Source organism: Rattus rattus, chromosome 15 (genome assembly GCF_011064425.1).
Source record: "Rattus rattus isolate New Zealand chromosome 15, Rrattus_CSIRO_v1, whole genome shotgun sequence".
Classification (NCBI taxonomy): domain Eukaryota; kingdom Metazoa; phylum Chordata; class Mammalia; order Rodentia; family Muridae; genus Rattus; species Rattus rattus.
The window spans coordinates 1,243,161-1,255,353 of record NC_046168.1 but is presented as its reverse complement, the minus strand read 5'-3'; the positions used below and the strand labels follow the sequence as shown (position 1 = coordinate 1,255,353).

General features: G+C 39.2%; 1 protein-coding gene across 1 annotated transcript; it reads right to left on the bottom strand.

Annotated features, from left to right (window-relative positions):
* Positions 1 to 402: 402 nt before the first annotated feature.
* On the bottom strand, positions 403 to 9,653 carry Spink1 (serine peptidase inhibitor Kazal type 1). The gene is made up of 4 exons (XM_032885738.1): positions 9,519 to 9,653; positions 7,068 to 7,099; positions 5,493 to 5,599; positions 403 to 526 (listed from the first exon to the last, which is right to left on the bottom strand). Exons 1-4 carry the CDS (start codon positions 9,571 to 9,573, stop codon positions 481 to 483), a joined length of 240 nt encoding a protein of 79 aa, XP_032741629.1. The 5' UTR covers positions 9,574 to 9,653; the 3' UTR covers positions 403 to 480.
* Between the last annotated feature and the right edge of the window lie 2,540 nt (positions 9,654 to 12,193).

The window sequence follows — 12,193 nt, the reverse complement described above, 5'->3', positions numbered from 1 at the left end:
CTGGCATCATGTATGTTGGACTATTAGTCAAACGATTTGACTCTTCTAAGTTTCCTCACAGAACAAGAGTAACTCTGCAGAGTTGTGGTGTCTCACAAGTGAAACACTGTAGGATATACAAGGCAGTCATACCCATTTCCCTTGGTAAACTCCCCTAAGAAAGATCCTAGTCAGTTTACTTCTTTCTTGTGCACAGCATAGGCCACCTTCTTTATCCTAACCCAAACTCTATTCATTACACATGTTCATGCTCAACTGTGTGTTGTCATCATCTGCAATATTTGATAGTATGAGCATGAAGAACTAAGTGGTAAAGCTTGCTCTACTCTGGTTTTCTTCTCAGATCCCTGTTCTCAATATATTCATATGTGCCTTTGAGCAAAAGCTTTGGGAAGAACAAAATATGTTCAGATGCATTTATTCAGCAAACCTTCTTGCTAAACATTATGGTAGCCCTAAAAGATTTCGAAATCAGGACATTCAGCAAGGCCCTCTCCTCTGAATGTTGATAGATCTTCCAAATTTCCTGCAGAAGAGATTGAAGGAAAATAAATTAAGAGTCAGCTTGAAGTTCATCATAACAAATAAATGACTATGGGAGAATAGCAATGCAGCTTAAAAATATTTCTGCCTTTCTTTAAAAGAGTGGCTTACGTTGGTCCTGCCAAGACTGAACCCCCAGTGAATGTGATTGTTGGGGGGAGGGTGGTAATGAGGGGAGGCTGGGGAGGGGAACACCCAGATAGAAGGGGAGAAGGAGGGGTAAGGGGGATGTTGGCTTGGAAACATGGAAGGGAATAACAATTGAAATGTAAATAAGAAATACCCAATTTAATAAAGATGGAGAAAAAAAGAGTGGCTTATAATTTATTCTGCTCTCTCTTTTTCTAATCCATTTATTCATTCATGTATTAATTGATTATCTATTGCTTTTTATTATGACCACATGGAATACAACAGAGTAGAAAAGGTATAGGTCATTATTGTTTACAGAACTAATGGAGTGTTACTGGGAACCCTTGAAATGAATCTCAAATCCACCTCTGCTTCCTTTACTATTGATGCTGCGCACTATTGACCAGGTGGCGATCTTAGCTGTGGTCCAGTCTATGGCAGGACTTTCCAGCTGTTTAACATTTCAGCTTAGAAGAAGGGGGCTTGATTCTCTCAGGCAATCTTGATTCCCATAACAGCATGCAGTACCAAGGTCTTCTTCTTTAGACCAAATTTTCTCTGCCATTCCCAAGTTACCTTGACAAAACCTCTCTCACAAAACCTGAAAGTCCTTTCAATTCTGAAACTGTTCCTTAGTTCCGAGACTTATTCTAGAATTCTCTCTAGTAATTGTTTCCTTGACCATACTGGCAAGCAACACATTTCTATTCCCTTATTGCTGAAGAAGATGTAATACTCATCTATGTTCACAGATAGCTTTTTTTGGATCCATTGATCCTTCATTTTAACATCAAGGTTAACTTATGATAGTGCCAATTTCCACTTCATGTACTTAAGCCTGTTATCCACAGCTGTGCTGTTCACTTTGGTACACTCTGCCTAGTAGCCACATTTAGTTGTTGAATCTTAAAAATTTAACAGTATTTAAACTTCAGTGTCTCTGTGTACTATCTGTGTTTAAGAGTCAATGACCACTAGTTATGCATCATCCCATACTGACAGTCAGCATTTCTCAGCAACACAGAAATTTCTGTCAGTAGTTGCTTTTCTGTAGAAAAGAGTTATTGAAAGTTTCTCATTATATAGCACAGAAGGCATATAATGTCCCGACTTAATAAACTGGGAACCTCCTGATAATTATGGGGCCCATCATAAGAAAGTCCTGTTTGGTGTTTTCAGAGTATCACAAACCCTAATACTTAAAGTCTTATCCTGGATCTAGTAATAGTTATAACATAGGTCATTTTTGTACAATTTATAAAAATTAGCATTTTAATTAAAATGTAGTCACAGCACTTCTCCCTTTTCTTTCTTCACATGCTCCAAGTTCCCTCCTTCTTAACTCTTCATCGCCTATTCACTTTCAAATTGATAGCTTCTTTTTCTTTGTTAAAAATTGTTAAGTGTGTGTGCACAAATGTATGAACACAACTAAGACCATTTTTGTTCTTTGTATGGACAACTTTAAAAAATATTATTAGATATAGATCCTGACTGACTGTGGTTTCCCTTCCTTCCTCTCCTCCAAGACACTCTTCTCTGGTCATGTCAACTCCTCTTCCTTTTTCATTTCAATTCAGAAGTGAATATTAGCCATTATATACAGGTACTATGTTACACTCCACAGACCCAAAGAAGTTAAACAAGAAGGGAGGCACAATGGAAGAAGCCTGCATCTCACTTAGAAGGGGAAATAAAATAGAAATAAAAGGCTGGTGGAGGCAGGGAAGTAGGAGGGAGAGGGAATGGGGAGGCATAGGGGGGTTCAGGATCAGGTGCACAGAAGGACAGGAGAGATGGCTAGCTGCCCATGAAAATGAAAGGAAATCTGTAGTGAGCTATGGAGGTGGAATCTCCAAGAGGAGATAATGACCAGGAATAAGGGAGATGACAAAGAATCAATGGGTGTGACCGTAGCTGTGACTCACTATATATGGAGCCTGAAGAGCCCACCTTCTTCAGGTAGGCAGTTAGGAACCCCAGTGAAGTGACAGAAACACCAACCCACCTACAAAATATTCAACCAAAATTTATCCCACAAAAATGCAGTCATGAGTGAGAGAGCAAAGACCGAGAGAATGGACAACCAATAACAGCCCAACTTGAGACCCATCTCATGGGCAAGCAACAATATCTAATACAATTAATGATACTCTGTTAGCTCTCTGACAGAAGCAAGTTGTCCTCTGAGAGATTCCATCCAGATGACTCAGACAGAAACAGACAAAGAGTGGGTAGATCTTGGAGACTCTTATGGAAGAATAAGATGAAGGATTGCAGGCCAGCAGTGGATAGGAATTCCACAGGAAGACTAACAGAGTCAACTAACCAGGACCTTTGGGGCTTTCATAGTTTGAACTACCAACCAAAGAACATACATACGCTGAACCTAGGCCTCCCAGCACATATGTAGCAGATATGCAGCATGGTCTTCCTGTGGGTCCCAAACAACTGGAGCAGAACTATCCCAAAAGCTGTTTGTTCCCTGTAGTTCGGATATGTTCTTATAGATGAGTTGCCTTGTGTGGCCTCAATGGGAGTGTTTAGTCACCTTGAGTCTGGGGATACCTTCTCAGAGGAGAAGGGTCTAGGAGAAGGATAGTAGGAGGGGTGACTGGGAAGGTACAATGAGCAGGATGCAAAGTGAATAAGAAAATTTTTAAATTAAATTAAATTAATTAAAAAGATAAAGAAAAGAAAAAGAAAGGCATGCCTTTCATGGATCACCAACCAAATACGGGATAGCATATTGCAGTAGGAGTAGGCACCTTTCTTGTATTGAGGCTGGATGAAGCAACCCAGTATGAAGAAAAGTATCCCAGAAGCTAACAAGAGAGTCAACAACAGCCCCTACTCTCTCATTGTTAGGACTCGCACAAGAAGACCACACTAAATAGCTGTAACGTATGCAGACGGCCTAGGTCAGTCCTACACAGGCTCCTGGATGGAGCTGTTCAGTCTTTGCCAGCCCCTATCTGCTGCCAAGCTTAGTTGATTCTGTGGGTTTTTTTTTATGGTGTCCTTGACCTCTTGGCTCTGACAATCCTTTTTAACGCCTTTCCCCAAGTTCTACCTAATGTTTGGCTGTGGGTTTGTGTCAGCATATCTGATGGCAAGTATGCTAGCCTCCTGTTTGCAACTACAGCAGAGTAATATTAGGAATCATTTTATTGACTTTTTTCCCAATCGTTTTTGACTCTATCTCAGGTCTCTGGACTATTTAACCTCTGCAAATTGGGCCTCCAGGTAGTATCAGGGGTGGGCTCCCAGTTGGACTTTTAATGAGCAATAGAAACAAAAACACAATAGAAACCTTAGAATGCCTCTTATGTTTGAGAAAGCCAAACTCATCTCTAGACCCAAGTGTTACTTTACAACACAGTGTAAATGTTGCATGTGCAGACAGTTGAATGTGCTTCTTGCATCTACAGAAATTTGAAAGAATGCAAAATGTGAACTGCAAAAATTGGTTCAACGGTCAGAGGAATGCATGTTCAGCATTTTGCTTGTGTTTTCCAAATGCTTCACTCAAATAGAGGCCTTTGGACTTTAGACCTCACACTTGAACATTTCACAAGTCCCCAGGGTGTTGTGGGGCCCTCCTGTTCCCTGTGAATGGAAATAATGATGCTTGACCTTAATGTCAACAACATGGGTCATGAGAAAATTAACAAATGGTTTCAACTGTGCTGTTTCCAAAATGTTTACCTGCTCCTCCCAACTCCCTGAACCATTGGGCCAGGTGGACATGTGACTGAACAGACTGGTTTGGAGTTCATGTTTCTTTTGCCTGAGCCTGGAGTGTGAAAGAAACATGCTTGTGCTATCATGTCCAATGCCTTTTAGACACTGGACACACAGTCATCATACAGTCGAATACCTACTGTTTGCAGTTTAAAATATCTACAATCCTGGATAAACTCAGAGACTTCTGAAATCATTTAGAGTCATCCTTGAGGAGGGTTTGCATTACAAATGAGATATTTATGCTGAGGAATACTGAAAATGTATAGACCCTAAGCTGAAGTCTTTAACATAGAGTCAATTCTGGAAAATCTAAGTGTTTTCTTTCACTTTTGGGATCTCTGTTGTTTGATTAAAATTTGTAGCCTGGTTTAAATGGCATTCTTTTCATTAAGCCTTCCTTGGCCCTCTCACTTAGATAAACCTTTGCTTTGGTAATGTAACACTCTGTTTGTTGGCAATTGCCACAATTCACAAGAAGGGATTACTTGTGCTCATGAGTGTTTTGTTTGTTCATTTGTTTGTTTTTGTTTGTTTGTATTTTGTAACATCCACACAGGAAACAGGGAAGGCCTAGCATAATGCCTGGCATACAGCAACTACTCAGTCACGCTGTCAGAGAAAAATCGTGACGCATCTGTTTGACCCAGCATTCTGAGTCTGATTCCTGTTCTCCAACATTAAATATTTCAGATAATTTAACTTTATTGAGGCTAGCTCTCATAAACCATGAGAAGAAATGTAATAAAATACATGTTTGTTGCTTAAAACTTTGTAAACCATACTTGCTAATTTTGGGGTGCATTAGAAAATGCAATTTCTGCTATTGTCAAGAACTGATCTCTTTTGTTTTGTGTGTTTTGTTTCAGGTTAAAGGCATTTTGTACATGTATAGGCTTTTTGAAAATCTAAAATATCAATATATGGCTTAAAAAACACGCTCTTATAAATCATGTAATTTTAAATTATATTATCAGACTAAATTTGTCAAAAGAAAGTTACATTCAGTGACCTAGCCTATAAGACGATAACATATGTGAAATTCGAATGTTAAAAGTAAACTTTATCCTCACCTGTTTTCAGAGCATAGAATGCATTCATTGGCGTAAGTTCGTCCGTCAGTACCACACACAGGATCATAATCCCTGGGGCATCCAACAAGTGTATTAGGGCAATTAGCCTAAACATATAATTAAGGAGTCATTTTCTATCATTTCTCAACATTTGGTTTTAAAATAAAATATTAAGGATAATGACACTGGGTATTAAAAAACAACAACCACAACAGAAATAACTCTGCCATGAAATTAGAAAAGCTGAATTAGAGTTAAGTTACTGCCCTTTCCTAGTCTTATGACATCATTGGTCTACTAGTTCCTTCCTTGATTTCAGTTGATTCATCTGCCAGATAGGAAAAATTATCATTTCCCCACTTAAGGCATGATGCTCTGGGGAGGTTGGATAAGTGGAGGAAGAAAATGCCAGCTGCTGACAAGATTGTCATCCTAGATAGATCTGTACTTGGAGTTCTTGATTTATGTTTTCCAGTAAAATCTAATTCTCAATAAACACCTCTTATAGGTCTCTGTCTTATTTTTTTGTATCGTTCTATTGGAAAAGTCACATGCTTTAATCAAAACTTTCAGTTATCCATTTATTGATTTATCCTTAAAAAGCCTTGGAAAGTTATTATATTCTTCTTCAAGGGAAGATTCACTAAGAGATGAATTGACTTAAAGTCACATATCTAGTGATCCTTGGACCCTGGTTCTCAGTTCCTGGGCATTACCAGGACATCATCCCTGCTTTGCTAACTTTTATTCTTCATGGATCAGTAATTGGAGAACTTGATTTGTCTTCTAATGGTGCCAGATTTAATTATTTATTCACTATAAACTTGAGGTTCAGCACCAGTTAGATGAGGACCATTTCCTTGTCTAGTCTACTTTGAGAATTAGAAGCAATGAAAACCAACATGGTCAAGTCAGAGCTAAGGGCTACTTGGAATGAACATAAGAGCTTCCATTTAAACTGTTTGTCCCACCTGCCAATCCTAGAATATGTATAAAAAAATCTCATTTACACCAGGAAGTAGGCAATTACAGAGGGTATCAGTGAGCTGGTCTTTCAACACAGCACCATGCAGACTGGTGAAGTACTATGAGCCCTGTATTTAGCAGGCAAGGTTCCCTACAATTGAACCCCAAACCCTGAGTTGAGTTACTTCTAAAGTGTATGCCACACACTCCACTGCCACTGCCCCTTTTCTGCTGTAAAGTTCTTACTGTGCAGTTCAAACTGACCTCAACCCTAGTTCATCACCCAGACTCCCAAGTACTTTAGATTGCAAATGTGCACAGCCATGCATACTCAGATTCTGGCTGTACTTTTACTGGATCAAATAATTTCAGTTTGTATAGGAAATTAAAGAAGTAAGAAATTTTAAAGTATCTTGGTCGCAGTGGTGTGTGACTTTAATCCCAGAAAAGGAAGAGGCAGAAGCAGAGGCAGAGGCAAAGGCAGGCAGATTTCTGAGAGTTTGATGTCAGCCTTGTCTACAGAGTGAGGTCAAGGAAAAGGACTACAGAAAGAAATCATCTTCCAACCTCTCCCAGTGAGATTCTAATAAATTATAAAATTCTCTTTACCTTTTTTCCAATCACCTTAGCTGTAGTGTTACCTAGAAAACATAAATCAAAAATCAACCTGGATCCCAAATATAGAAGCCGGACCAGTAGTTAGATGTCAAAGAATATAGTTTTCATATGATGCCTCTACTTGCACTGTGAACTTCCAAACTCTTTTATTTACATGGACTTTCAAGGACATCAGATGAGTTTTCTTCACTGTCTGCCTGCTAAGATCTTGAAAAGAATTAAATAACAATTTGACCATTACTGAATATTTCAATTTGGATTTCTGGAAATTTGATTTATTTCCTTGTGAATAGAAATGCTTCATTCTTTTCTAAAAGAGGGGAAACATTCATAGGAGGAGATATAAAGACAAAGTTAGGAGCAGAGAGTTGAAGGAATGACCATTCAGAGCCTGCCCCACCTGGGGATCCAGCCCATATTTATACAGCCACCAAACCTAGACAACATTGATGAAGCCAAGAAGTGCATGCTGACAGGAGCCAGATATAGCTGTCTCCTCAGAGGCTCAACCAGAGCATGACAAATGCAGAGGCAAATGCTAGCAGCAAACCATTGAACTGAGAAGAGAGTCCCCACTGGAGAGGAGTTAAGAGAAAGGATTGAAGGAGTTGCAGGGGCTTGCAACCCCATAAGAACAACAATATCAACCAACCAGAGCTCTGAGGGACTAAACCACTACCCTAAGTGGGTACCTAAAGTACACATGGACCGACCCATGTCTCCAGCTGCATATGTAGCAGAGATGGACTTGTTGGACCTGATTGGGAGGAGAAACCCTTGGTCCTGCCAAAGCTGGACCACCCAGTGTAGGGGAAGGTCAGGGCAGGGAGGCAGGAAGGGGGGATTATTAGGGATGGGGAATGCCTTCATAGAAGAAGGTGGACAGGGTATGGGATACAGAGATTATGGACAGGAAACCAGGAAAGGGAATAACATTTAAAATATAAATAAAAATATCCAATTAAAAAGAAAAGTAATCTACTCAGAATTTGAAATGTGTAGACATTACTAACAATTCAGATACCTTTTGCATACCCATCAATGATCTCTCTGTACCCAATAGAATTTTCATCTCACAATCAGTTAATTATAAATATCTGTACCTCAAGATAGTGGTGGCAGTTTGGGAAATAGCCATCAGGTCTTCTGGTGTAATTAAGTCTCTTTTGTAAACAATGTTAAAAATAGGACTTTTCTGACAACTTAACACAAGTTCTCAAGGATCTTTTTCCCACAGGTGTATTACCCCAACTGACAATATTTTAAACTTGTATTTCATGCATTTACCTAGTTCAGAAAAGATTCAGATCATTCTTCAGAAAACAAGTCTTGCAAACATCAATTCATACGATACATGTACATATATGAAAAACAATTAAAGAATACTAAATTTGAATGAGAGCGAGAAGGTATATGGGGAGTTTGGCAGAAAGAATGGTAAGGAGAAAGTATATAATTACATTATAATCTCAAAAAATATTTTTAAGTAGATGATAACTGTGAATGTTCATGAGTTTTCCAGGGGAAGGAAATCTAATCTGATAGCATCTAAAATAGACACGTTTTTAAAACTTAATTTTCAGTCAGTGATCTCTCAGGGAAGAGAAAGATCTCTGGTGCTCATCAAAGAAGAAGTAGCTTTTGGGATCCCTTGGATCTAGGATATAAATGAGGCTAAAAATTGATGAGCAGGTGCTCATTAAAGGTCTAGTTGTATTAATTATTAGGTATGAGGTAGGAAAAAGGGGCCCTTGCATCCATATTTATCTGATACAATAAGCAGGGGTCTTCCACATCTTAGGGAAGCACAGATCTGGCTCATGTCAAAATCTCTGTCTAGTGAGTGACAGAGGTGAAACTATTAAGTAATGCCAGTTACAAAAAGCAAACTGACCTCTGATTCAGAACCATCTCCCAACATTCTCATGGCAAGTTTAGAGAACCTTTCTCTGGTCAAACAGGGTGTTTCTCTCTAAACATTTTACAGATCAAATATGAACATTTAAACACTCGAAATATGACTTTTCTGCAAACTAAGTGTCTGTCATTGTTATCTATTTTTGCAAGTTTATAAGAATTTAAATTTTGTAAGTCCACAATGTATTTACATAGTTCAGTGGCCATTTCTATAGTTAAAGGTGTATTTTAGATAGAAAACCTTCCTTTGCCACTAAATCTGTAATGTAGCAGCAGTTTTGTCTTAGAGCAAGCCATAACTCTCTCTGGGGACATCTTAGAGGAACTTATTTTCTTGTTTGTATTCACAATAACTATTCCCCTTACCCTTGTAATTTTCACTAGAACCATTTCTGTTATGCAACTTAATTGGCATCAGTTAGCTAGACTATAGAAATTTACAACAAGTTAAAGAGTTCAAAAGAGTTAAAAAGGGACAGGTCAAACTGTTTTACTTATTTTTGAAGAGTATGTAAACCCACCTACCTGCTAAACTGAGCAGGACCAAAGCACTGAGAAGAAAGATAATTGCTACCTTCATGGTTGTAGACCTAGGTCCAAAACACAGAAGAACTGTGCAGGGTGCTTCTCTTCAGAAACTGAGGAGTGGTCATATAGGCAGATGGTAATACATGCTCCACCCACTGTGCCCTATAATAGTATCTCTGGTTATTGATTGACTTTGTTGGCCTCCAGGCTGGGGGAAATGTTACCTAGGTAGGAAAAAGGGCAGGTAAGATTGGACCTAAATTCTGCCAGGAAAAGCAAGTTAACTGATTCCCAACATCCTCTCAGGTTTTGGGAAAGCCTCCTCCCTTCCTGAGCTTTGGTTTACTTATCTGTTGGTGAAGTCAAAGGTCTTGTTTGTCTCCTCTGTAGTTCTGAATGAATGAACAGACATGTGGAACTTGAACATGCTTTCTATTCTTCCATTTCTGCTATTCTTACATTCCTGTTTTTGTCCTCTCCACCATTTCTCTCTTTATCTGTTGTGTATTACTTAAGCGCTGATAGGCTGGTGCCAGGGTGGAGAAAAAGATAAGTCCAGTTCTGTCTCCTGTGTTCTGGGGCTGTGTACTAACCAGATTAGCTGCATGCCTCTAGAAAATTGGTTCACTTTCCTATTGCCTGAATTTATGCATTGAAATATTAAAATAATGGTAATAAATACTCCAAAGGATTGATCCTTTACTAACCTATGTGCACCGAGTATCTACCAAGCCTGGTGGCAATTTTCTATTTTCTCTCATGTTTCTGCCTGTCTTGACAGTAGAAAGATCCCATGACTTTGTTTCACACTATCTTTTCCAGGGTGTTTGTATAACAGTCTTGACAAATGAAGTAATGTCACTCTTTGTCACAACGGGTTAAGTTGGTTTTTTTTATTTTTATTTTGTTTTGTTTTTCTGTCCAGAACAATAAAGACATATATTTCCCAGCAACACTCAGTAGGGTTACTGTCCTCTTGAAACTACTAGTGACTTAAAAACAATTCTGATATTCTTTTCTAATATTACAAGGAATTTCTGTTTAGAAGTAATATGGTCTTCACTACATCATCTTTTGTGTTTGATACAAATATTGACATGTTAGCCATTGTTATAAGATAATTAAATCACTAGTCTGAACTTGGTGTCTGGCTTCCGTCCACATCCCTAAATGGTGGCTGGCTAAAGTTTTAGCTAAGCAGTTGGGTAAATTCTTAAACCTTCTCCAAGTCTTCAGAACTGTTAAACACTAGTCATGTCTTGGGATATATCAGTAGGTACAAATGACATGGAAGCCTATGTTTCATGGAGCTTGCATGCATTTTAGTTGAAGAGACAGACAATAGATGATACTAAAAGGCTCTAAAATATCCAGATGGCAATGTACGGAGTGAAGTAGAGAGGCAATATAACAGAAGGTAGGGATACTCATGACAAAGCAGTAAGAAAAGGCATCGGTGAGTGGGGGGGCATCCAAACAGAAGGAAATGAGGAACTGAACTATGGGGATAGCTATTAATGTCCACTCCACTCAGAGAGAATGTTCAGAGACAGGATACAATGGAAGAAGAAGCTGATATGTTTGACATATATCCAACATGACAGTGCACCTGGACAAAAGTGAGAAAGAGAAAAGTGGGTAATGATGTGAAGGAAGCCGGAAAGGCCTGAGTCATGAGGGGATCTGAGAGATGTGAGGGGATTGGTCTTTATGAATGAAGAAACTTGAGGGACCAAGTTGGGCCAGTTATTGGTTGGCCATTCCCATATATCCATTGGTGAATATTCTCTCCATCCATTGTCCTTACATGTCTTGTAGACAGGACAAATTTGGGGACAAAGGTTTGTGGGTAGGTTGGTTCTCCCTGTTGAGGGTAGGGAAGTTATCAAAGATTGTGGCTGGTCAGTGTGTTCCTTTAGAAGGATACAGTGGTAAGCTTTAGTTTCTCTGCCTCACATAATAAGATAAAGTCTCAAAGTGATGACTTTCAGCAAAGTGTGGAAGTTGGAGGGATACAAGCATTTGACTTACAAGATTCCTGTGCTCATTTCTCTGAGCCTTGTGCTTTTCAGAATTCAGCAGCAACAAACACAAGCCCTGAGCTTATGCTGCCACAGTTAGAATCAAGTGGCTGAGAAGACTTCTTGAGGCTCTGGAACACCAGACTTTTAATTCTGAAAATTCCAAGGTCCATGAAAATTGGTTGCAAAGAAGAGAGAGCCTTCCTCTCCTTGGGGTTTCTCAATATTCCAAATTCTAACTCTCCACCATAACTAATGTGGCTTCTTTCTCCTTTGTCCTTACTTTTATCCTGTAGCTATGAGGCCTGCCAGCCATATTGTCTGTTATTACTCCTACAGAGTCATGTGTTTGAATACTAAGTCCCACCTGGTACTGTTGTTTGGGAGGATTCTGTGACATTAAGGAGATGGAATCTTGTTGGAGGCAGGCTTTGAAGGTTTACACTCCACTTCCCGATCTCCTTCTTTGCTTCCTGTACGCAGATGAAATTTGATCAGCCAACTTCCTGCTCCTGTTGCCATGCCTACTCTGACACTGACATGTCTTCTTTATGATGGACACCACTTCTTTGGAAGTGTATGTCAGAATAAATCCTTTCTTCCCTAAGCTGCTTTAGTCAGGTATCTGGTACAGTTATGGGGCACAAATTA